The sequence below is a fragment of the Apodemus sylvaticus genome, chromosome 2, assembly GCF_947179515.1.
Source record: "Apodemus sylvaticus chromosome 2, mApoSyl1.1, whole genome shotgun sequence".
Classification (NCBI taxonomy): Eukaryota; Metazoa; Chordata; class Mammalia; order Rodentia; family Muridae; genus Apodemus; species Apodemus sylvaticus.
In genome coordinates this window covers 146,014,139-146,040,459 of record NC_067473.1, presented here as the reverse complement: position 1 = coordinate 146,040,459, position 26,321 = coordinate 146,014,139, and the positions used below count along the sequence as shown (strand labels likewise).

The following is a 26,321-nucleotide window of genomic DNA, read 5'->3' as shown; positions in this document are numbered from 1 at the left end:
TCCTCCTCCACCCTCATTTCTACCTACTCTCCAGGGCGATGGACCACTTGACTAGAATGGACCAGTTAAGACTCACAGCCAGCTGGGCAGAGCTCTGCTCCTTCCCTTACAGTATGGGTCGCAGGATGTCTGCACAGCCCTTGACTTCTTTCTTAAACTAGGAGATAAGGCTAATTCCCCCCCCCTCCCCCACAACCCTCTCATTTCTTCAGATGGACCCAGGAAGGTTGCTGTCAACAACAAGATGGCGGGACTGGCTAAGGGGCCTGGCCTTGAGTACCAGATATCAAACACATGTGTCTGAGGCATACAGCAGTGATCAATAAACTTTCCCCCCCTGAGATTGATGTGAGACATTGGGCAAATTGTCACCCCTCCCCAGGTCTCAGCTGTGTCATCTACAAAGATGGGAAAAGAAAGAGAACAATATCTGATCGAGCAATCCACCCCACTCTTGACTTCTCCTCCAGACCAGCAGGCAGCACCTCCCACCTCCTCCCACCATCTCCTGTAACCGCCCTGAGACACACACAGGCTCAACTGACCACAGCCAGCAGCAGAGCCCTGGAAGCTTATCAGACATGCAAACGAACAGGCTCACACCGGGCCCTTCCAACAGGAGAGAATAATTTGACTTAACACAGACATCGGCTTAGGCTGAGAGCCTAGAAGCCACACTCTGAGATAGCTCAACTGCACAGGACGCACCAGGGAACTTAAACCGCTGTGTCTCCTCCTCCATCTAAAGATGCTGAGTGAGTGAGTGGCTGTGAGGCGGGGTGGGGGTGGGGTAGGGGGGGAGTGGGGAGGGTGGGGTGGGGAGGTAGGGGTGTGGGGAGGGGAGGGACTTGAACCAGCACTGACAAAGTTTGGTAGACACTCCTGTCCCTTAGCTATCTCTGGGCACTGATGCCATCATCCATTAATTCATTTGCTTGTTGGTTTCTTAATTTCTTAATTAAGAAATTAAGAAATATTAATATTCTTAATTAATGTTATCTAATCTGCCTTCCAGCTTTCTCACTGTTCATCCTACCACCTATTTTAACCCAGACAGTCACAGCATCCTCTGCTTTTCCAGGGCGACGTGTTCTAGGATTTCAGTGGATGCCTGAAAGCACCAATCATACTGAACCCGCTCAGACTGTTTCCTCCTACACGTAAGGCAGTTCCAGCTATAGACAAGGTACAGGTAGAAATCCACAAGAGCAAACACTGATAACATGAACAGCCCCTTACCCTGTGGTCAGATGAACACGGCTTCCTGGAGCATCCCACTGTGCTGTACTCACCCTTCTGTGATGCAAGCTGATATCACGCCTGTGTGAGGAGAAGTAGGGAGGCGCCTGGCTTAAGCAAGGTGGCGGTGCGGGACTATAACATCAATGAACACAAGCGCTGCGGCACTGTGGTACTGTGGCCCTCTGGCAGTCCCTACTGTCTGGTGACCCAGCCAGCTACTAGGTGACAAGCTGGTGAGCAGTGTACACAGCGTGGACATGTTGCACAATGGCGTGACTCACATCCTGTGTGGGATGCAGCAGGATGATGTGAGCCTTCATCATGGTACCGAGGATGGCCCGCGACTTAAAGCAAATGGACTGCTTGTTTTTGGAATTTTCCATGTAATATTTTCAAATTAGCTGTAATAGAAACTGCAGGGAGTGGAATTGGATAAGTGGAATGATAGTACTTATGACATGGCAGGCACTTTAGGAGAAAAGTTTCTGTCTCCAGGGGGATGACCGAGAAGCTGGGAAATGGAGGCTGCAAAGAACTCCAAGATGGCGCCCTGCTACTCCCCTCGAGCCTCCAGAGCACAGGGTAAGGGCAAGGGCTGCTGGGAGGAAAGGTTCATGCAGACTCGTGATACTCTGGAGGGACCCACAAGTGTAGGATTTCCCAAGCAGGTGGTGGAGGACACGCGAGGGTTTCCCAGGCAGAGCCAGAGGGAATCAGCCGGGAGTGTGAGACACTCGGAGTCAGTGGGAGGGGCCTGAAGGCTGAGCTCCAGCAGGCAGGGACTTGCAGGGACTTCTGGGATTTGAGTATGGAGTCTGTGGCTGTGGGAGGCACTCCCAGTCCCTGGCTAGGTAGGCCTTAGAGCCGTGGTTCTCAACCTTCCTGACACTGCACCCCTTTAATACATTTAGTTCCTCATGTTGCAGTGACCCCCAGCCACAAGATTATTATCATTGGCACTTTTTAAACTGTAATTTCGCTATGGTTATGAACATAATGTAAATGTCTGTGTCTTCCCGTGATCTCAGGTGACCCCTGTGAAAGGGCTGTTAGACCAAAGGGGTCGTGACCCACAGATTGAGAACTGACGATGCCTTAGTGCCTGCTCTGTAGCTGAACATGGAGAAAGGACTTGCAGTTCATTACTGGGGCATGGTAGTAGGCAGGTGGACCATGACTCCAGCCCCAGCAGGAGAGGAGGAGAGGGCAGAACAGAGTTGTGACATTGGTGGAGCTGGGGGGAAACAACTGAGGTGAGAGTCTAACCTCACAAAGATCTGGTTTGGGAAGGCAAGTCTGACTCCCAGGTTGGCTCTCATCTCAAGTGAAGCCCAGCTGTGGGTCTCACCAGGTCGTTAGCCTGGTCGAGATCAGCTCCCTTACTTCAAATAAAGTCTCAGGAGGCCATTAATTTGTTATAAAGCATCAGCTTAAAAACACTCATAAGCGAAAAGGCCAATTTAAAAATGAATGTTTCAATGACCAGGATTTAGCAGCTTGACCTCTAGGGAATGTTATCCTCACAGTGAGGCAGGGTTGGGGAGAAGGAAAAATACTTATCTCAGGTCGCTTTTTCCAGGGGATCCACTCAGAAGCCCACTGCTGCCAGAAGAGTCGCAGAGTCACCGCTGCCGGGTGTGCAGGGGTGACACGGTGACTCTTCCTGCTCTGCTTGCATGCCTCCAGGGACGGTGTGCTCACTCCCTAATGACCAGAGAAGTTTTTTCTACTTTTGGACAGGCCTGGCCACTAGGATGTTAGAGCCTCTGACCCCTAGCAGACCTTTGACCCCTAGGCCCCATGATGCTCTACCATCCCTTATCCAATCCAAACTCACCCTTCAGCCATTCCGTCTTTATTAAAGCACTTGCTCCATTTATCCTGAGCATCATTTGCCTGCCCTGCCTTTGCCGTCTTCTCCCTACACACACTGCACATATGAGTTGCTTGTTTCTGAGTTACTGGGGTTGAGTTTCAGACAAGGTAGTTCTGTACCCTTCAGCACGCATTTCCCAACCACAGGAGGACCTTCTCTTATATGACCTCAATGCACTACTCAAAGATCAAGGAATTGACACAAATACAATCAATGTATTTTAATCTCACTACATACTGTGTTCACTATTCAATTCTAGCCACTGATCCACCCAGCTCTTTAGAGTAAAAAAAGAAAATGTATATTTTTGTGAAAGTGACCTAAGGGTTTATTCTGCTTCTGTCTGAGGGATTGTGGTATATCGTGGTGAGAAGGCCCAGCAGCTAGCTGCTCACACAGTACTCACAGTCAGGGAGCAAAGAAAGAATGTTAGTGCTTCTCTCTCTCTCTCTCTCTCTCTCTCTCTCTCTCTCTCTCTCTCTCTCTCTCTCTCTCTCTCTCCTTTTCCCTTTTTTATTCACTCTGGGATCCCATGGAAGGGTGACACATATTCAAGGCCAGTCTTCCTGCCTCAGTTAAGCCTTTCTGGAAACACCCCCTCTCCTGTAGGCAAAGCTGTGTCTCCTAGGTGATTCCTAGTCCAGTCACATGGACAGTGAAGCGTGAAGCTCACTCAACCTCCCCCTCTTATCAACCTGACACCTGAACACGGCACTTTAACTCATAACACTACACAAGCTCGGCCCCCAAAGAGTCATGGCCATCTCACGGTGTATTTAGTTCTTCTCTAAAAGTCTCCCAAATCTTAACACTTAACATCATTTAAATGTTATTTAATGTAATTTAATTGTATGTAAATTACATGTATGTAATGTTATTTAATGTATTAGTGTAATTTAGTTGAATTTAGTAATTTGAACATTATTTAAATGTTAGAAATGTTCATGCCTACAATCCCAGCATTTTGGAGTTTAAGGCCATCTTTGGTTATATGCAGAGTTTGGTGCCATTCTAAGCAATATAAAACTCTCCCAGTGTACAATAGCAGAGTAAACATTCCTCGTCTGAAGCAGAGGAACTCAGGCATAGCAAGGAATGATGGGATTTCAAAGACCAGGAATCTGCAGAGCAAACCCTGATACTCCATAGTTGACATCTAAAACTTTTTGGTGGCTTCATCTGAGCCCCATGGGGCTTGGGCAGCCTGCCCCTCCAGGTCCACTGTCCCCAGAACACACAGATTCTCTTTCTCTCTTGGGCCAACTTCATTTCTTGGTGGCTGTCCCAATGTCTTGGCATCTCTAGATCATAGGGTCTTTATTGCATCTTTATCTTCTTAGCTTCATGCAATGGCCTCTCTGTTGTCAAATGGAGAAGTTCTTCAGCGATATCCTCAGATCAAGTCCTTCCTCTCTATTATGTCTGTGTTCTACAGGTTGGTGCCTTTAATGAGTGTTGTCTTGTTGTGAGGTATCCACCAGAAAAGACAGCCTGGACATGGTTTAAGTAATTAGGAAGTCTTAATTAGCTGCTGGTGACTACACTGGGTGTTTGGGATCCCATGTAGCCCTGAGCCTTCCTCAGGGTGAAATCTTAAAGCACAAAACCCATGTCCTGGGCTGAAATACTTTAGTTAGCAAGAGCAGTTAGCGAGGAGCAAAACTACAGAAGACAAAAATCAAGGTTAAGACATTTAGAGCCCTCTTTTTAGGTCTTTGTTTTTGATATATCAGGTGATGTTGTCTATGTGCTGAGTTTTATACCCCAATAGTACTTCCATCATGGAGTCAGTTGTGCTAAAGTCTGGGAGCCTGTTACAATCTTATCTTCAGGGCATCCTTCCTATTGTTCCCGCATAGAGAACAAGATTTTTTTTTCCTAAAAGGTGCACTTTCTGTAACAATTGTAGCTGCTTCTGGTACACCACTTTGAATTTGCTTGTGCTCTGTCCTGGACAAATCACCCAATTTCAGCATCCTTCTGCAGGAGTCTCCTTACAAACCTCACTAAACATAACAGCAATAACTGCATCATAATCACAACCTAAATGTTAGACGTATTGAAATTTTCTCTGTCAAATAGCTGTCTGTTGCCTTTAAATTCAACCTCCCTTAAGTTCTCAGAACCTGAGCAAAATACAGAGGACTCTGCCAGAAAGCAGCACAAATGGCCTTCAGCCCAATTCCCAGCAAGAATCCTTATTCCACTCTAAAACCGCAGGAGTAGAGTATTTATTATCCTCACTTCGGATTGCTGGTTTTCTAAACTCCCACAAGAATGGCCTATCAAATTCTGCCTAAAGCCTTCTAGGGCTTCTGTAGCCTACAGGGAGGGGCATTTTCACATTCACCTTCTTCCCATAAATTAATTCCAAAGTCAGAAAGACACCATGGCCAGTTAGTTATGAGCAATGGCTTCACTTCTCAGTGCCAATTCAGTTTCTTTTTCTTCATTGCTGTGATGAAATCATTAACAAAAGCAACTTATGGATGTGTCCTGGCTCAAGGTTTGAGGGAGCGCAGTCCATCACCGCCAGGAAGGCGCGGTAATAGAAATACAAGGAAGTTGGTCACACGCATACCCAGGCATGAAGCATGGAGTCACGTGGACTGCTGCTCCGCTCACTCTCTGTTGATGTTCTTTTCGTTCTGTTCAGGACCCCAGGCCACGGGACGAGCCAGACACAGTCGGGTCTTCCCTCTTCAGTTATACTTCTCTGGAAATTCCTTAATAGATACACCTGAAGTTGTGTCTCCTAGATGACTCTGAATACAATCAGGCTGACAACAAAGACTAACTACAATTTTATTTGGGCTTTGTTTGTTTGTTTGTTTGTTTGTTCATTGTCCAGGAAGTCAGCTAAAGACTATGATGCATTCACTGCTGTATCTCTTAAATCTGAACAAATCTTTTATCATTGTCTATGACTTTGATCACTTTCAAGAACATAAGTATATTGTTTTGTATATTGTCTCTTAGTTTAGGCTCTGAGTGTGTATGTGTATATGTATGTGTGTGTATGTATGCATGTGTATGCATGTATGCATGTATGTATATATGAACATGTGTATATGTATGTATGTGTATATGTATGTGCATGTATGTGCATGTGTATGTATGTATGTGCATGTGTATGTATGTATATGTATGTGTATGTATGTATGTGTGTATATGTGTATGTATGTATGTATGTCCAACATGTATTTGCTGAAGTGAGGTTGCAGGCCTCATTTCTCTCCTTCCACCAAGTTTGCTGGCAAGTGCCTTTACCCACTGGGCCATTTCTCCAGGCCTCCTGGGTTGTTTCAGAGAGCATTCTGGAAGCCTTGTGAAGTTCTTTGCTGAGCAATTTCTGGGTGTCAACTGAGGCTTCCTGCATCTGAATAGGTGTGAGTGAGGCCTGGAGCTCTGTCATGCATGAAGTGTCCTTCATGCGCACTGTGGGCAGGCTCAGAGGCTTCCGATGTGGCACTAATGATTCTCTCATGCTTGAGGCTGCCGCTTCCCAGCATAGTCTCAGTAGCTCTGTAGCCCATAAAGTCAATACAGATGCACCTCCAGAGGGGCAGGCGGAGAGACAGAGGTGACTCCAGAGACTTCCATGAAAAAGCCCTGGAAACCATGCTAGAGCTTTCCTGATCACTGTCCTGCCTTAACCCTGCCTAGACTGAGCTCTTTGCCCTCTGCCCTGTCCCTTCTCTGTCTATGGAGGTCACTGTACAAAGATCACTGCCCAGATCCAGCTTGCATCTGTGTGCCCTTGGGAGTATTGCTTTACCTCTGTGGGCCTGAGGATTCTCACCAAGTAGTAGAAATAGGAAGCTGAGCTTTTCCCCCCTGGTTTGTGATGGCAAGCGTTCCAGGAGACAGTGCTGGGTATGTATGTAGCTGGCATTTAAGAAACACAATTCCTTTCCTTACTCCTGTCCTGAACTCTGCATCACTGATGAGGGGAAGTCATTGGTGAGAGGGAGGCCTTGACATCTGACATTGGCATCCTGGGATCACCAGAGTCTGAGACAGTCCACGTGGCCTCGGCACTCAGTCAAGGAGCACGGTAGAAGTACAGGGTGTGGACTCCTCTCTGTGGTGGGTTCTTTTAATGATATCTTTGCCCAGGGGCCTTGCTAGTTGGCACCTTCCCCAGGCTACTCCTCCTTCAACAGGCAGAATATCTTCCTGTACACTCTTGTCTGGTGTCCTTATTGCTACTGAAAAGCACCTAGCCCGTTAGCATAGAGCACTGTTTCCTCTCTCTCCTGGTTCCTACCTAACCTGTTGTGATGGCAGCCTTGATCTGAACACCAAGACATTCTATTGAATATCTAGGGGAAAATCTTTCTTTCCCTTGATTTCTCCAGAGACGGTGTTAGATATTATTAGATGTGTCCATCAAGACTAGGCCCTCTGTTTATTTCCCATTAGCATTTGTTAGCACAAGAAAGCTATCAAGAGCAAAATATGCACGGGCTTTAATTGATGTGCGTCATAATGAAATGTTCTTGTCAGTGAACCATCCTCCTCCAAGGGAGGACTATATTTTTAAAATATAGTTTATTATGCATTTCTCGTTATAAAAATAACACATGTCTGGGACACAGACAAGGTTCTGGCTCTATGGCTAGCCATTATACACACAAATGAAAAGTTAAAAATAAAACAAAAAGCTCCAACAATAACAACAAAGAAAAAAATAACAAAAACAAACAAATAAATAAAACCCAAAACAAGACAGAGGGACTGTGTCTGGAGTGCTACCACAGGGTCATCTGCGTTCCATGGTGGAAGGTGGCCGGTGTAGACCCTGCCGGTTACCACAGCCTTTGCTGCCACTCTTCCTCCAGCATCAGCCTCGTCAAGCAGCCAGGAAAGGTCCCCTGAGAGGCAGAAGCTGTCTGCTTTATAAGTGAGAAGAGAGCATCTGTCACTACTGTGATGTCACAGGAAGTTGTCAGGCATGGTCCCTCCTGAGTACTCGCTGTGTTCAAGGCCCTCTCTGACAACTTGATGCCTGGGGAGCCACCAATCCTCAGGCCTGTGGGAAGACACAGCAGAAGGTGACAGAGACTCTCATCTACCCTAAAAGAGAGGGGCTAGAAAAAGAAAGAGGGCTCAGATGTTTTTTGTAACTTTGTGTTTAAAATCCATGTCCCAGGGGCAGGGCTTAGAGTCAAGGAGCCAGAGACTAGACAGTAGGAAGCTGCTTCCCTGGAGGAGGATGTCTTAGTCAGCGGTGGTGGTTTGGGTGAGCTTGGGCTATAGGCGTGTGTATCTGCTTACTCCCCAGCTGAGGAGCTGTGAGGGAAGGATTAGGAGTAGCGGTCTTGTTGGAGGAAGTGTGGTCTTGTTGGAGAACGAGTGCCACTAGGGGTGGGCTTTGAGGCTTTAAAAGTCTATGTGAGAGGTGACTTAGAGATTAAGAGCACTGCCTACTCTTCCAGAGGATCCAGGTTCAGTTCTCAGCACGTAAAAGGTTATTCACAACCATCTCTAATTCCAATTCTGAGGAATCTGGCGCCCTCTTCTGGGCTCTGTGGGTACTATATGCCCACAGTGCACATACATACATACATGCAGGCACAATACTCATACACATTAAATAAAAATAAGTCAAGTGTAAGCTTATGTTTAAGGTATCTTATCTGTTAAACCGATAAAAGACTTAATAGCAAGACCCAATTTAGACAGGACACGGAGGAGTGATTGCTACTGAACACTCTTAAAAATGGACACAACTTCTGGAGGACAGCTTATGAGTAAGTGCTAGTGCCCTGAAAATGCAGACCTGTGGATTTCATTTGACAGTTCTGCTGCTACCAGCACATCCAGAGAGATACAGATATGCACAAAAACTTAACACTTAGGATGAAGAGCCCTTCTTTCAAGCCTGCAAAATGTCCCTCACAGCTATCTGCACCACTTTGATTTTCAAGAGGAGAAATATTAAGCCTTCAGCTAAACATTTTGTGAAATGATGTAGCCATAGGCCCCACCTGAGGCTCAGGAATGGCGAGAGTCCCGGGAGAGCTGACTGAGGAAGCTCTTTCCACATTAGAGAGCCTGGGGGAGATGAGCATTATCCATTGTTGGCATAAGCTGGGGACCCAAAATGCCACATTTTCCCGATTTTGCCTGGAATGATAACAGCTCAGCGCTATCACCCTGGTTACCCCATGCTAACCAGAAGCTCTCATTAGCAACCACATCTGATTAATAGAAGCAGGGAGAGAACAGCTTAATTATGAAATGACAGCGTGACAGACTAAAACCTCAAACCCCAGGGCGAGTGGAGATAGGTTCTGACTGAGGAGGAACATCTCGGGATCGGTTGCTATATAGACATCAGTTTGTTTTTGTTTCTGGTTTTTGTTGTATTTTTTGCCCATTTGTTTATTTCTTTTTTGAGTGCTCAGTTGGGGGCCAGGCATGTTGTGTGCTTTCCTTGGTTTAATTCACTGCACTTTACAAGTGATTTTATGAGGAAGCATTGCTCAGGGGGTGGTTTCCTTAATTTGATCTTTTGTTTGCTCTTCAAAAGGGAAATTCCATTCTCTTTTGAAATGCCCATAAAGCTTGCCTCTCCGTCACTTCAGAGAAGAGCCAGGAGTGGCTCAGAAAACCTCGGTGCATTTCATAGAGATGGAGAGAGCGAAGCGAGTGCACCATGGGCTTAGGCAATCCCCACCCACCTCAGTTTAACAGGTAACAGGTGTGCCCTAAACTGGTTCCCAAAGTCACTGTAAGGTGCGCCTTAGGGACAGTCGGGGGACCTGGATGTGGACTAGGGATGTGGACTAGACAAATGCATTATGGTGATGTGATGTTCCCTGGATGTTCCCTTATAGAAGGCCATGGCTTACATCAGCGGGTCATTATCAACCAGCTTACCAATTAATCACTTCATCCATCCTGCATTGTGTGATTTGAGGCTGCCCTTCCCAGAACCTCTGCTAGGTGGTATCTGCCTATGCACCAGAAGGCACAAAGCAGAAGCGCAACCTCCTTGTCTGTGACCTTCTCTGGCTCTGGCATATGACAGTTCTAGCTGCTACCAGACAAGTGTCTGCCTGGTGTCTGTGAGTGACGGGAAGCTGGGCCTCCCCGATTAGGCCAGCTCTCCACCTGAGACCCCTCCTGAAACTACATCCAAGAACCAAGGGGAAAGGCTCCCCATGACTCCTTGATCCGCAGGGGCCCTGGCCTCTGTGGTTGAGGTGTGGACGCCATCTCTTCCCACCTGCAGATCATGGTAGCCAGTCAAAGTCCTGGGGGTGAGGATACCCTGGAATAAGACAGACAAGGGCAGATGTGTAGAAGGAGAAGAGGGCCTATGGAGGGAGGGGGGAAAAGAGAAAGAGGAAGGGCTCCACAGTCAAAGGGCAGATGATAAATAAGCAAGTGAGGTAATACATAGAGGGAAGGTAAGGGTGGGCAGGGGTCAGAGGCCCATTTGAAGGCCTTGGTTCTCTCCTTCCATCAATGTGAGGTTTTGAAAATGAATGCCTTATCTCAGTAGCCCAACTCCTGGGTCCTTAATATTTCTTTGAGGCTCTTCTTTTAGGGTTCAATCAAGTTCTTGGTTCCAGTGGAGAGCGACATTTCAGGGTTCTCAGAGGCCAGGGTGACGGAGTCATGGATGCACTTTCCTACCTTGTACAGGTTTTGAGTCTCATTCATCACCCTGCCATGCAGTGCAGTCGTGTTCTGTGCTGGTGGGGCAGCTAGGGGCAGTGTGCCAGAGAGGTGGCAAGGACTGTGGAAAACAGCCACCCTGGTCACGCATGTCCCCCCTTAAGGTTCATAGTTCCCAAGCCTTCTTGTAGTTATCTAATGACGATATCCCTTAATACACTTCTTATTCCTTGCTATTCATAACAGATTCTCTTCCCAGACTGGTTTGATTGACAGAGGAAGAGGAGAAAGTGGGGGAGGCAGAGCCAGAGAGCGTGGCGTGTCTACAGCTAGTGGGCCCCGGATGAGGCGAAGAGAGAGAGAGGTTCAGCTGAGCTATTCCTGCAACAACTCTACAAAGCATTCTACATTTTTTTTCTAAATATGATTTAAAAATTAAAATTCTAAAGAATGCATCAAGTCAATGGCAGCAAATTGCTTCTCGTATCTTCCAGATTACATCATTATTTTGTCAGACTCAGACACAATTGAGCGAGTCTGAGCTTTGCGCGCAGCTCTGAGTAAACTCTTCCATACGTTACTCGCTCTCAGGGGAAAGTCCAGCTCTACTGCAGTGGGCTTGGAGCCCACATCTCTCTCACTCTGGGATTGAATTAATTTGTGGCCTTGTTGTGTTGTTCCAAGGAAAGAGATTATTAAGTGTTCCCGGCCCTAAGAAAGGGAGGTCTATGGTATACACATGGTGACTTGAAAAGAGGCCTACCCCCCAGAGGGATAGGCCCTTGGTCCCATCTGGAAGCACTTTTTGGGGGAGGTGCTTAGGTGGTACAGGCTTGCTGGAGGAGCTATGTCGCTCTGGGGTAGGCTCTGAGGGTAAATAGCCTTCCCCACTTACAGTCTGTTCTCTCTGCTTTGTGCTGTGGCTCTGGACGGTAGCCTGTAGCCTCCGGCTCCTGCCACCGCGCCTGCTGCTTCCCTGCCATGCCAGACTCTTAGCCTTCTGGAACCATAAGCCCAAATAACCTTTTCATTCTGTAAGCTGTCTTGGTCATGGCGTTTTGTCACAGCAACGGAAAAGTAACCAACACACCATATATCATAGAACCTTTATTATTTTTCCTCTAAATTCTTAGAAATGTACATAACGCCCGTGCTCTAGTTGTGATGCCATTTTATAGACATTTAAAACACATCTTCATGTATAAATATTTTACATTTGGTCCATAGAACAGATAATTTTACTAAATAATACTGTAATTTTTTTTAAAACAGGCTCTGTATATAGTCTGAATAGCATATATTACATATACTTTTTATATAGAGATAAATTTACTTGGTGTTCTGAGAATAAATCCTTATTGCAAAAAAAAAGCATATATGATAATACAATTATCTTCTTCCCTCTGGGCAAAAACTAAAAAAGAAAAGTTACACATATTCACAGTTCTCACAGTAATGTACGACCCTTAATGTTGTGCTCTATAAGGTAAGTTTGGGTGGAAATCAGGGGATTTCTTGCCAAACATCTCAGAGGTGCTTACAAACATGAAATACACTGCATTTATCTCAAAAAGACTTGTTCTCAGTTTCACAACGAGGAACAGGCAGCAGCAAGGAGGAGACCTCCTGCCTCATCCTAAAGGGCTTCCTACACAGGTGGGGGAGGGGTGGGCCACGAGACACAGTGGAGGGTCCTTGCGTTCCACACCTGGGACTCTGGCGACAGTCACCTGTGTGAGCCGGTCGGTCGCAGAGTCTCCACCGAGCAGGCAGATGCCTCAGCCACGCGACCCTGTTACAAGTGGCCTCAGGAAGAGCTGGTAGATTGCCTAATGTCACACAGGGCGCTAAATGCCACATGTGAGGATGGGTGTGCGTGTGTGTGCATTTCTATGTGCATACGTGTTTGCATTCTCTACAGTGTGCTTAATGCTCTGAGGGAGGGACATAGCTTATTGCAAGACCTGGTGTGCTGGTCACTTTTGGATGAGGACGACAAAAGATTCAAAAAAACCCACGGTCACAGTTATTCACCATAGTTATTAAGGATTAGTCATAAACACGGTTTGTGAGCTATCAAGCTAAGAAGCTACGGGACAGGACATACACGCTTTGCTACATGGGCGTCCATCCTCTCGGCAGAGGAGAGAGACGGAGCTGCTGGAACTTTCCAGAAACCGTCTCCGCTGGCTTCACCAACACAGAACCCAAGGCCGGAAGGGGCTTGGGATGCTCCCCACTGGAGCTGGGCTAGCAAGGGAGGCTCAGCGACTGGGTAGGGTGGGTGGAGCCTCTGGAGTAACCCGCCTCCATTAGTGGGCGTGGACATCTGAAAGGAGGGGTGGGGGAAAGCAGAACAGAGTGGCAGTGACAGCCTAAGAGGGAAACCAGAGTGAGCTGGATTGGTCCTGACTTAGAACCTTCACCTTGATTCCCTTGGTCATTGTTTGTGCAAAACTAGGCAGCGCAGGGGACCGCAGCTCCCAGTTGGGGAAGTCCTGGGATGTTGACCAAAAAAGGCAATTGTGCTTGTGATTTTTTTTCTTCTCAGCACACAGGGCCCTTCTGGGTGGGCTGTTGCTGTTAATGCCACCTGGAGAGGTGGGGCAGGGGACACTGAGCTGCCCGGGTCACAGGGTCACAGGGACAGAGGACCCTCTCCGCACTGATCTGTGAACAGTCTGGGGGTGGGTCTGTGAAGCTGCCTCGGGAAGGAGAAATTAAGAAGGAAGAGGCAGAGCCTGCTGGCTCCCAGCGGCCATGAACAGAATGTCGTAGCCCTGGCCCATGACCAGAGTTCAGAGCCAAGGCGCACGGAATAGTCTGGATAACAGTCTACAGTTGGGGCACAGGGCAACAGTCTGAAGAAGCTAAAAGCCAGGAGCGTGTGGCCTCAGCTGCCACCCTCTCTGGCAGCATAAAAAGGAGCTACAGTGGCAGTTACAAAGGCTAGCCACCTGCTCCTGCTAGGGGGGCCTCTGTGGAAGCCCCCAGGGGTGGCTGCCCACTCAGGACCCACCCAGGGCCAGACTGTCCCCCACCTCCCCTCTCTGCATGGTCCTGGTGTCTGGACCTGCCCCTTGAGGTAGGTGGAGACAGAGAGTATCTTCAGTCTTCAAGGGGTGTGGGTACAGCCAGTCCAGGGTGCCAGTGTAGGGGTGATGAGGGGCTGCACCCCTAGATGTAGGCCTCCTTGCTGGCTGAGCTGCCAGCCTGCGGCTGCTCAGGGCCATTCTCAGGGCGCACGATATCTTCACTGGGCTGAATCATGACCTGGAGACGCTGCGGGCAGGGGTGGGGTAAGGCCCTTCGCCGTGAGGACCAGCCCCGCCTCTCTCTCTGCCACCACCAAACCCAGCTCTTGTTCCCTCACTAGTAAGCCAAATGTCCTGCACTGCGGAGGCCACTTGGCCGGAACACTCCTGCTCCCATCTGCGTGACCCAGAGTCTCCTGACTGGTCCTCTGATGTCATTGCTGACATCATCCTTCCTCTGTCCTCAGCATGGCAGCAGGAAGATGGTCAGGATGCCCCCCTCCATGTTTCAGGACCCCACACACTCCATTTCATTCAATGCCCTGCACAGTCTGGCCTCTGTCACCTCTCAAGACTCCAGAGTCTGCCTATCCCTCCTCTCCTTCTCCCCTCCTTCCTGCCCCTCCCTCCTCATGGCCACTCCCCTTCTCACGGCCACTCCCTTCCTCACGGCCACTCCCCTCCTCACATCCCCTCTCCTCCTCACATCCCCTCTCCTCCTCACATCCCCTCCCCTCCTCATATCCCCTCCCCTCCTCACATCCCCTCCCCTCCTCACATCCCCTCCCCTCCTCACAGCCCCTCCCCTCCTCACATTCCCTCCCCTCCTCACTGCCCCTCCCTTCCTCACTGCCCCTCCCCTCTCTTCTTGACCACTTCAACCACACTGACCTCCTTTGCTCTTCAAATACCCAAAATGTGTTCCTCTGGGCCTTTGCAGATGCTGTTCCTCTGCCTGCCACAGCCTTCCTTTCAAATCCTTACATAGTTTACTCTGCCCACCCCACTTCCTCCTCCTGCCCTCCAGCTACACAGATCTCCCTCCAGCAGACCTCATGGCATTTTGTCATCTGGACCTCTGTGCAAGCCACCCGCCCCACCCTCCCGCCCCACCCTCCTGTCCCACCCTCCCAAGACCAGTCTTTCTGCTTCTAGCACTCAGTCTGGCTTTTCTTCAGGCTTCCAGGGAGCCTCCTAATGCTGCTCCACCCAGGCAGGACGGCACTGCCTCAGAGGTGTTCCCTGTCACTCTAAATGGCACTGCCTTGCCGACTCAGGCCTTCCCAACTAGACTCTGCGCTTCGCTCCCTCGATGCAGAAGGCCTTACCTGCTTCAGAGAGCCCTTTAGGGTGAGGAACATGTAAGCCATATACCCAGGGATGAGCACCATGGACGACAGGGCCATGAGCCAGCCCACGCCCTGGCCCCACTTGGGGAAGACGTAGCTTCCCATGGTAAGTGGTGTCATCTGCACAGCGCTGAAGAGAAACACGCCCTGTGGGTGGGGAAAGGCATGACAGTCAGCTCCAAGGGACAGACCAGGCCCTCCCTCCGCTGCAGCTGCCTCCCATGGCCTGCCATCCTGGTACTCCACAGGCAGGGCCTTAGAGCAGACTCCTCTTTCTGGAAAAGGCCTGGAGAGAAGACACCTGCCTCCTGCAGGCTAGCTGGTATAGTGGGCTGCATGGCCTCTCCAGGCCACCGTGATCTTACACATGGCACCATATAGGCAGCAGCCCAGTCCCCCCTCAAGCACCCCTCAAGGAGGGAATGAGACTTGCTGAGGAGTGGAAGGCTCTGCAGGTCAGGAACCTGGCCTTCTGGGCTGGGCTGGGCTAGGGGAGTGACTCAGGAGGTCATGTGATTGGTTCCCAGCAGGCCTTGACACAGACAAGCAGCAAACGGTATAGGGGGAGCAGAAGACCTGGGGAGATTGACCCTACCCTCACTTCCAAGAGTTTTCCTCAGGGAGCTGAGCTGTCTGTACCATAGCCTGCCTCATCCCAGGGGGCTAACTTCTTCCCAATGGGCTAGCCTCATCCCAGTGGGCTAGCCTCATCCCAAATGGCTGGTCAAGCCTCCTCTTTACCGCCACAATGATGGGTGTGAAAAAGGACCAGCACAGCTTCCACCAGATGCAGGGCCTGGAGCCAACCATCTCCTGGATGTTGTCATAGAATCGGTTGACACCTGTGACACGGGAGTAAGAACAGAAGGCAGGGGAGAGCTTCCAGGACAGTGGTCTGTCTAGGACCCAGTTCTACTTGAGGTGCAGTATGAGCAAGTCCCCTCCCGTCTATGACGCCAGTGTCCTTGTCTCTTATATGGGACATGTGCTTTGGTTTTAATCAAGTCCTGTGGCGCCATGACATGAAGACGGGAGGATATGTAAAGACATACCTGCCTAGCGCCCCCCCTCCCCACACACACACCTGTCCTAGCCATGCCTTCCTCCATTGACTGCCAGGAGGGCACATCTCCCTGTGATGGTCTTACTATGAGAAACGGATGATAGCTTGTGAAGAATTTCCAAATTTAGGAAACCAATGTTAATGATAAAAGAAAGACCCGAAGGGTCTCTTCTCTGAGCAGGCACAGAGGAGACCCATTAGGAGGGAGGAGCAGGCAGTGGTGGGAGGAGAGTGATGGGTGCAGGTAGAGGATGGGGGAGGGGCACATTCAGGAAGGGCATTCTTAGGGCTTTGACTCCCAGGCAGTCATCAGGGAACCTTGACACCACAAGAAATAAATCAAATAGACCTTTTGTGATCCGTGCTGGAGCAGTTCACACCATAACCACATGGTCTTATAGTCATTGAGCATGTGACTTTGAAAAATTGTATAGTCTGGGATTCCCCTTTTTCATGTTTTTTTTTTCACATTTATTTTGTGTGTGTGTGTGTGTGTGTGTGTGTGTGTGTGCACATGTGTATGCTAGAGGACAACTGGTGGGAGGCACCCATCTCCTCCTGCAGGTGAACTCAGGTTGCCAGACTTGGTGGCAAGTGTTTTGAGCCATGTCACCAGCCCAGCCCTCTAATCAATTTCAAACCAATCATTTTATTCTCAAATTTATGGAGTCATAATGGCTTGCGTTTTACTTTTTAAGGGTTTATTTACTTTTATTTTATGTGTATAAGTGTTTGTCTGCATGTATGTCCATACCATGTACATGAGAGTATTCACAGGGGCCAGAAGAAAAAAATAGGTCTCCTGGAACTGGAGTTGCAGGAGGTTGTGAGTCTCCATGAGGAGTGCTGGGAACTGAACCCAGGTCCTCTGCAAGAGCAGCCCGTGGTCTTAACCTCTGAGCCATCCCTGCGGACCCTAGCTTGCATGTTAAATGATCAGGCCTGATTCTCCCTGGCACACTTTCTCAACAGGGCAGCACCTGTACTAACTAAGCTTGTGGAAGTGTTATAAAGGCAGAATAAAGGTTTAATATCCAAGATCTTGTGAATAAATGGTTGGATGGGCGGATGGATTAATGAGGTAGGAGGGCTAGAACTCACCATAAAACCAGGAAATGGAGACACACTCAAAGAAAACCAGGAACAGCAGGCTCATGCCACTGGCAGAGTAATAATCAAACAGTTTGAAGACATAAATGCCACCCTGAAAGAGACAAAAGGATACAGTGCAGGCATAGCTCCATTCCTGTACTCGCTCCCCCAGCCCCAAGATCCTGAAGAGGCTGGACTGAAGAGGAGGCACATCAGCACATTGAAGCCAGAAGCTTAAGGGTGCAGTGAAGACTTAGGGTCTATGGCTGCTCACGGTCTCAGGGCTGGGAAGATGTCTGGGTGGTGGCGGGAGATGTCCTATTACCAGTATGGCTTTCAGTAGGACTGGAAAGCAGCGGGCCCATCACCAACATACATTAGTGATTGTTCTTTCCTGCTTAAACCCTCTCCTGACTCACACACACTATCGCTTTAAATCAGATCTAACTGCTAAGCCCGAAAGCTCTGGTTTGAATCCCCATCCTCCTGCTGCTCTGCCTCCTCCACACTGGCCTCCTCTTGCCCCTCTGCCTCCCCAGATGCATTCTTCCTGCGGGGCCTTTGTGCCTGTTCTGCTTGCTCCTCTAGAATTCTTCACTCCCACTCCAGCACTGGCTCCGTCTCATCTCTGAAGCCAAAGCTCAATGGTGGCTTGCTTCTCCCAGCTTCCTTCCAGTTAGAGCCCCTCCCATCTCTGCTGGTCATCCTTAGCCTGCTATCCACTTCCCTGCTGGCATGTCCTCTCAGAAAGAAGTTAATAGGCATGTTAGTTGTGACTCCCCACCACCTTCCCCAAATCCAACAAGGCAGTGGCCATCACGATAAACTGCTGAATCCCAGGATTGGGCTATCACACAGCAGGTGTGCACTGCATTCCTCTCTGAGATCGATAGAAGGGACTTGGAAAGTGATGGTGCCAAAGGCCCCACTCCCAGCTTGACTTCTGTGAGCATCTGCAAGCATCTGCAATACATCCCCCCAAACCCTTCATCCCCTACCCTCTGATTCCCAATCTCTCTCACCACCACCCCCCATTCCCTCCTCCATGGCTGGGATGTATGCTACATTCTCCAGATTTATCCCATACTTTCTAGTTCAAAGTCCACCAGTCTGGGACTCCATGGATTTCACAAAGGTGTGATGGGGTTTGGTACAACAGCACTCATGATAGAGAAAGATGGTGGCACAGGCTAACCCTGAGAAAAGGAGGCCCAAGGGCTGGAGAGCTTTGGGTCTTGGAGGTGAACATATTTTTTTGGCATGAAAAAGTATGGCAAGCCCCGGGGAAAGTTTGAGCCATGTCAGATGCTGGTCAGCCTACCTGGGTGATGTTAGACAGGCCAATCAGGTAGGACACGATGCACACGGCAGCAATAAAGAGTTCCCGGCGATTGCGGAGAAGCCTGGGGTACTCATCCACCAGGGCAGTGATGAAGCCCTCCACGGTACAGAACTTGTTGGGGGAGAGATGGGGTTAGCTACCAGCTGCAGCCAGCCTCCTCCTACCTACCCACCCCAAACCAGGCATTGAAAGAAAAGGCTTGTAGCCAGACAGCAGGGGAAGGACAGTCTGGAGTCGGGTCCTCCAGGCACTGTGGGAGCTAATCAACATCAGGCTGGTTATGATGGGGGTCCTCATGGTGCTGGGGGGCGGGGCCTCACCTGGCTATCAATGCCCAGCATCAGCAGCATGGAGAAGAAGAGGATAGCCCAGAGGGGAGAGATGGGTAGCTGTGTCACAGCCTCGGGGTATGCCAAGAATGCCAGCCCAGGGCCTGGTGGGGAGGGCAAAACAAGAAAAGAAAAGGAGAGTGAGTGAGTGAGTGAGTGAGTGAGTGAGTGAGTGAGTGCTACCAGAACTCCCAGTCAGAGCCATAACCAGCAGCACACCCAGCTGAACACAGCAGCAACCCACACAGCAGCACACACAGCAGAATGCCCAGCACACACAGCTGAACACAGCAGCAGCCCACAACAGCAGCCCACAACAGCAGCCCACAACAGCAGCCCACAACAGCAGCACACACAGCAGCACACACAGCAGAATGCCCAGCACACCCAGCTGAGCACAGCAGCACACACAGCACACCACACACACTGACACTTGCTCATCTGACCCCAGCTCATCCTCTGGGTAACCTTGTGTGTGCACTGTCATCCTTTAGGGAACAGTGAGAGAATCCAGAGGGAAGATAGACAGGTGGTGCGGAGCTGTGGCCACCATCCAGTGAGGGACCATGGGGACCTGGCCAGGGACAGGGACAGCGCACATGCAGAGAGGCTGGATGGGGATACATGAAGGAGGCAGGTGGAGACAGATGCTGGATCTGCAGAGCTTGTGGAGAGGTGAAGGAAGACAGTGGGAGGGGCTGGGGCTTCTGTTCTGCAGATGAACCCATCATAAGGTGGGAAGTTATGGGGTGGAGCAGATGTGGGATGTGTGTGGGGCTGGGGGTAGGGGTGTGTCTGGAGGCCCCAGAGGAGATTGTAAGAGCGCAGTAGAAGCCGCCTATGAGGATGCTGTAATCTTTCTGGTTGTGACTCTGGGGCAGAATGGTGGGTGAGAGGCTAGAGAGTTCTGGGAAAATGAAATTGGAGGAGGGGTTCCCCTGTGGGTGAGACAGGAACTTCAGCAAAGAGCACTTCTGACATGACCAACCCAGTTCTCCATGGGACAAGTCACATCACCTTCCTGTATCTCAGGGGGCTCTGCCTGGCACGCAGACTCTCCTGCTGTGGCTTGCCCTGGCCAAAAGGACAAAGGGGTCAGACCCTGAGGATCTTCTGGCTTTGATACTGATGACCGTGGGAGCAGAGTGGGCACAGCCCACACGGTGACAGTGTTCTTGGAGCTATGACAAAAGTCTAGCCTGGAGAGCTTTGTATCAGGGAGGTGACTCCGCTGGGCCCACATGCGCACTCCTCATGACCACACGCAACCATCACGGCAAGCGCTGCCTTCCCCAGGTAAAGTGCTGACCTGAGGCTGCCACGTCAGCTATGGACCTCTTGGTGACGTGAGCCATGAAGCCCACGATAGAGAAGATGACGAAGCCGGCAAACATGCTGGTGCAGGAGTTGATGCAGCAAACGATGATGGAGTCCCTGAAGAGCAGGAGGGCAGGTGAGGTGATTGGGGACGACTACGGGACAGTGGGACCAGAGGGCAGTGACCTCCGAGGGAAGGGAAAGGGGTTCTAGAAGAGGAACTGCGGGGGCAAGGCCCGAGCAAGCCAGGCAGGGTAGAGAAGGAAGGAGCGGTCACCTAAGAAGGGAAAGAGAGACCTAATAGGGTAGGCGTGGCTACAGAGGCCGTGGAGAGGGAGTTTCCACGGGGCCTGTAGTCTAAGATGAAGAGCGTGGCCTCCAACATGTGACAGGGGTAGGTGCTGGAGATAAGTGTGTATTACTAGGGTAGGCACAGGGTGGTTAGGGGTTGGCATTCATGCCTAGGGTGTGGCCTCAGTTTGCCTCCAGGAAGGCGTGGTCAGGGGCGTGGTCAGGAAGGAAGCCTCAAAGCCCACCCCTGCGCACCTGTACACATTATTGTGGAAAGAGTTGTAGCTTCCCAGAGCAATCAGGGACCCCAGACCCAGTCCGTAGGAGAAGAAGATCTGGGTGGCGGCGTCAAGCCACACCTGCGGGCAGAGGATCAGAACCTCAGAACTGATCAAGGTCAGAATCGTCATCGCTACCTTGGCCCCCTGGGAGTCCTCAGGGATTATCTGCTCCATCCGACTTGCTCAGGCTGTAGCATGCTCTTGACCCTGAGGACCCATTTGGGTGGGGCGGGCGGGACAGGGCGAAGTGAGGCAGACACTCACCTCAGAATCAGACAGCTTTCGGAAGTTGGGCGTGATGTAGAAGAGGATCCCCTCCTTGGCCCCAGGAAGCGTCACTCCACGGAAGAACAGGATGATGAGCATGATGTAGGGGTACGTGGCTGAGAAGTAGACCACCTAGAAGCAAAGGAATGTAGAGATGCCCCTCTCCGCAGCACCAGGTCTGTTCCTCTTCCTCCTGGAGCCAGCTCATCCCTGGATTTCCAGCCTGGTAGGTGGTCCATCTTTCGCAAGCCCCTCCACGGAGTCCCACTGCTGGCTAGCAAGTCACCTGCCACATTCCTGTCAGCCACCCTCTGCCCCTTCTCCTCCTAGGTATATGAGGCTAGTGCCTGTCTGCGGCCATACAATCTGGGGGGGGGAGATACCCCTGCACCCCCAACCAGAGGCCATGCCCCATATTTAGAATTCTTTATGAAACTCAAGGCTGGACTCAAGCTCACAGTGATCCTCCAGCCTCATCCTTCTGAGTGTTTCACATACAGCAGTGAGCTCTAATATGGGGGTTTGGTGGTGGTGGTGGGGTATGCTTGTCTCATTATGGAGTCCTGGCTGGTCTGGACGTCACAGAGCCACCTACCTCCACCTTTGCCTTGCCAAGCCCCCTCTGTTATTTATTTTTAATTTCTTCATTATCTGAGTGACACAAATGATAACAGGGTGAGTTTAAGTCTGAGTCGACATGCACACAGTGTCCCTTAGACAGCTCTTACTGCTTACATGAGGGACAGGTCCCGCATGGCTAACATCTCTGTTTCCCCAATGCTTAGGACAGTCTATGGCATTCAGTGGACTCTTGGTAGGTGTCTGTCAATCACATACATTTTGGTTCTCACTTTTTCTGTGTGGCTGACCATATGTCCTTGCAAAAAGGCTCAAAAAAAAAAAAAAGCCTCTTTAGAGTGTGTGAAGCTAAAACACACAAGCTAAGCTCATTCCTAAACGCTGCTCCACTGTCTCAGGAAGAAAATTATCTTTAATTACAGAATGTCCTTTGGGAGGTGCCCGCTCCCTGCTACAGCTTTCCAGCTACTTAGAGATCTAAATGCAACAGTGAACCTGTCGGTAGACAAATATTTGTCTAAAAAAGTGTCATTCCACACTTGGGGAAACTTCCAGCTGTGCAATCACTGAATCTGAAACCACCAACTTCTGCCAGCTTGTGACCTCTGCTGCTTACGAACCTTCTGAAAATGGAACTGCACATGGCAGGGCATGGGGACCTCTCTGTTGCAGAGTATGTTTAAACTTTGTCTTCTGTCAGACCCATCGCTAAGGAACTGCTCTGCACACTGCTTCTTTGTGACTTTGGCTGCCCCAAAGTCTGGTGTGACCCCCACTTAATGGACTCTGAGATTCTCAGTATTAGGAAAAGCAGCCACAGCCCATGAAGAAACTGACCTGTAAAAGAGGACTTAATCGTCAGTGCGATTTCGGGAGATTTCTTACCTTCTCTGAGCCTGATTTTTGCTTGTCTAGGGTAGGAGTTTTCAATCTCTAGGAGCAGAGAGGCTGTTGTATGAGGACACAGGCCATGCCTAACACATGGCTGTCTGTATTTCCCCATTCTCCCTGCTCCGCAGGAAGCTGGGCACACAGTAGGTTTTCAATAGACATTTGCTGAAGGCTAGCAATAATGGATGGGTCAACATCCCCAAATGATACAGTGATACAGGGATCTGAGCTTGGGGTTGTATACCTCTACCATCCATCCCTTCATCTACGGGTCAAGATGGCATCTCTGGGTCCCTGTAATGGATACAGAGTGACCACAGAACAAGTGCCAGGGGAAGTTGGTCCTGGAACAACACCTGCCATCCGGCTATGGCTCTACCATGCCCAGTGGTGTCTGTGAGAGGACACTAGCTTGTCTCATTTCACAAGAATGAACCCAGGCATGGAGAGCAGAAAGGACATTAATTCAGGTTAGATAGAGCATATGGGAGTCATAGGCTCTGGCCCAGGACCCACCTCCTCCTGTAGGCCTGCCCCTTCTCCTGTGTGTCTCCATTATTCACGCATGCCCTACCTTCCCAGTCCATCCAACACCCTTCCAGATGCAGAAATACACAAGCACCCAGGCAATGGCCAGTGTGATGGCCAGTGGCCAGCGGATCTGTCCTGGCTTGTCTAGCCCATCCGTCATCTGGTGCATGTTGCGCCTGGGGACAGAGGAAAGAGGAAAGGGTCACTCAGGACCAGCAGGAGAAGAGCGTCCATGACTCTGATGCAGACCATGTCCTTCCTGAGTGTCCTGGTGACACTGTGACCTTGTTATTTGGACAGGGACTGTGGGGACAGGACTCTCGCCCCGGAGAGTTGCAGTAGTTGGTGTCAACTGCAACTTCTGGCTACTGAGCTGTGTCACCCCTCCTCCTCTCTGCTTACCTAGCCCCATGGAATCCTCATAAGTCCCAGGTAGGACCATGTGGTCACTCTCCTGCCTGAGACCTTGTAGTGCACAGGACCCTGTTGTCTGAGTCTGGAGAAGACTTCCCAACATCCACAGCTCTCCCTTGCCTCTAAGCACAGCCCCTCACTGGGCACCCTCTGTAGCTGCCCCCCTCACTGTGCCTAACACATTTTCCTTTCCACTGACTCAATACCACTGACTTTCCAACCCTGCCAGTCCTGGTAAGCAGCCACATTCTCATGCAGTCTGGTCCAGGCCACCTCCCCTACCCCACATATCTTCCTGCCAATGTGAGTCACCTGCTGCTGTCACTGTCTATTGGCATCCCCAGAACTCTACCGGAACACAATAGGCATTCAAGAATCAGTCAGGAATGAATGGCTGATAGAAAAGCGACATTACCCACCACCCAGTGGGCACACCCTCCCCAGCTCCATCCCAGCCCCCACTCACTCCCAGAACTCCACCACGGCGCTGGTCATGTTGGTGGTATTGACCAGGCTATAGTTGGAGAAACAGCGGTCAGTGTTCCAGGGGTTGTCACACTGTTTCCATGGCAGGGTCTGCAAGGGCAGAATCACAGACAGATCCTACTCAGGCCCCCGGGGCTGGCCAGAGAGGACCCCACTCGCCCAGCCCACCCTTATCACCCCCACACGCCTGCTCACAACCACCTTTTCACCTCTTCTTCCCAAGAGCTTTCAGAGACAGGTGGACAAGATCACACCACCCAAATCTGAATTCTTGCCCCTCCAAGAACCAGCTTATAAGTCATACTGTGTCTGCCCTGTGTCCACATGGGTGACCCCAGCAGACAGGGTCTGTTCCACGTCCAGTCTAGCTCTAGACACATGATTTATGGAGTGAGTTTTAGTTTTTAATTCCTTCCTCCTTCTGGTCCAATACATCTCGTGTGAAACCAGCTGCTCTGTGTGCAGCCGTACAGCATGGAGCACACACAGTCGTGCAGGGCAGCTCTTTCTAGGGCCTCGGTCTCCTCTACCTTACTCACTAATTCCCAGTCCTCCAGGCACCCTCATGATGCCCTCTGTCTTCTGGAATCTGACCACTTTAAGAAGCACATGCAGGCGAGATCGCATAGCATCTGTCTTCTATGATGGCCTTGATGTCTTCAAATTTCACGCCCACAGTACATGGGTCAGTGTTTCTTTCTTTGTTAAGGATGAATAGTATTCTACCACACACATGTGCATTGTCATTTTTGAATGGGGACCCAGGGTTGCTTCTGAGTGGCTCTTATAAAACACGATGCTGTGAACATATGAGCATTGACTTCCGTTGTTGTGTCTGACACCCTGCTTTTGCTTGTGTGGAAGGAAACAGAATTGCTGGCTCACATTTATAAATGAGATTGTTGAGGTCTCAGAGAAGCTAAAGCTGGCTCCTGAAGTTACCCAGCTGACAGACAGTAGAGTTAGCATTCAAACCCATGCTAGTCGAGTCCATACAAGATGGCTATCGGATCCAGTTGTGGGATGCCTGGGGTGAGAGACTGTGACTCTCAGCATGGCTGCTCAGGGAAGACACTGTAGGAGACGAGAGCTACACCCCTCACCCCTCATTCAAGGACTGACCCAGTGAGCACACTGGGGGTTCCCACAGCCCATGAAGGCACTGAGCAGCAGCCACTCACTGTGGTGAAGGAGTTGTACAGGTAGTAGATGGCCCAGGAGATGATGACGATGTAGTAGATGTTTAACCAGAAGGACAGCACAGCTGCCGCGAGGCCCACACCTGGGGAGGAACACGCACAGGGCTCACCGCGGTGCTCTTAGAAACAGGCCCGAGGCCTCCTTTCCCCCCTGAAGACCTCGGGTGAGGCCCCTCCACATGCCCAGGTCCCCCACTCACCCTTGAACATGGGGGCCAGCTTCCACACGCCCAGGCCCCCAATGGAGGTGTACTGGCCTAGGGAACACTCCAAAAGGAAGAGAGGAACACCCGCAAAGATGAGCGTCAGGAAATACGGGATTAGGAAGGCCCCTGGAGAGGAGACACACACTCATGGCCCTGAGTCTCCTCACCAGCTTCGGGGTCCTACCCACCATTCCCATGTGTCCCGCCTGGAAAGTAGTATCCAGGGCCAGGACCAAAGGCATCCTTCATTCCAAATGTACCCTTGCTCTTGCAAAGGATACAGAAGTTGTGACATCACTGCCACAGACAACTGTCATTGGGGACAAGGGGTGACCAATAGGGCTCGCTCTCAAAGATCCCCCCCTTCCCTCAAGGGAGACCCAGAAGATGCAAGGACCTGGTCTTGAGGTCACCAGGTGGCCACCTACCACCACCGTTTTTCCCGCAGAGGTAAGGGAACCTCCACACGTTGCCCAGGCCGATGGCGTAGCCCACGCAGGACATGAGGAAATCGAAGCGTCCCTTCCATGTGTCCCGGTCAGGGAGGTCCCCGGCCTTCTTCTGCACCTTGACTACCAGGGTTTTGGGCTTGTCGCTGGCCACAGGAGCCTCGCTGACCTCGGTAGAGATCTGCCCATCAGCCACCTTGCTGTTGTCAGTCGCCATGTCTCGGAGCACAAACTTGGCAGCGGGGATCCTGGCAGGTGGGCGTGCAATGTCGGCTCCAGTCCACGTGGACAGCAGCTTTGCGACCTGGGATTGTTGTAGGAGGACAGAGTGGGTTATAGTTAAAGAGGTAGCATAGATATGAAACTGCCTTCAGGTCAGTTCTCTTTTACCAGCTGAGTACTCGTACTTAGTACTAGGACTTCACAGCTCCTGCTCATTCTGTCTTTTAT

At 50.4% G+C, this 26,321-nt stretch overlaps 1 protein-coding gene across 1 annotated transcript; it reads right to left on the bottom strand.

Moving 5' to 3' along the window:
• Window positions 1-13,927: 13,927 nt before the first annotated feature.
• On the bottom strand, window positions 13,928-26,088 carry Slc6a1 (solute carrier family 6 member 1). Its single transcript, XM_052172637.1, has 14 exons — window positions 25,851-26,088; window positions 25,417-25,548; window positions 25,199-25,299; window positions 23,998-24,107; window positions 23,161-23,293; window positions 21,114-21,248; window positions 20,824-20,927; window positions 20,270-20,394; window positions 18,952-19,064; window positions 18,611-18,742; window positions 17,299-17,401; window positions 15,876-15,976; window positions 15,114-15,281; window positions 13,928-14,032 (listed from the first exon to the last, which is right to left on the bottom strand). The coding sequence occupies exons 1-14, from the start codon at window positions 26,086-26,088 to the stop codon at window positions 13,928-13,930; spliced, it is 1,800 nt and encodes a 599-aa protein (XP_052028597.1).
• Between the last annotated feature and the right edge of the window lie 233 nt (window positions 26,089-26,321).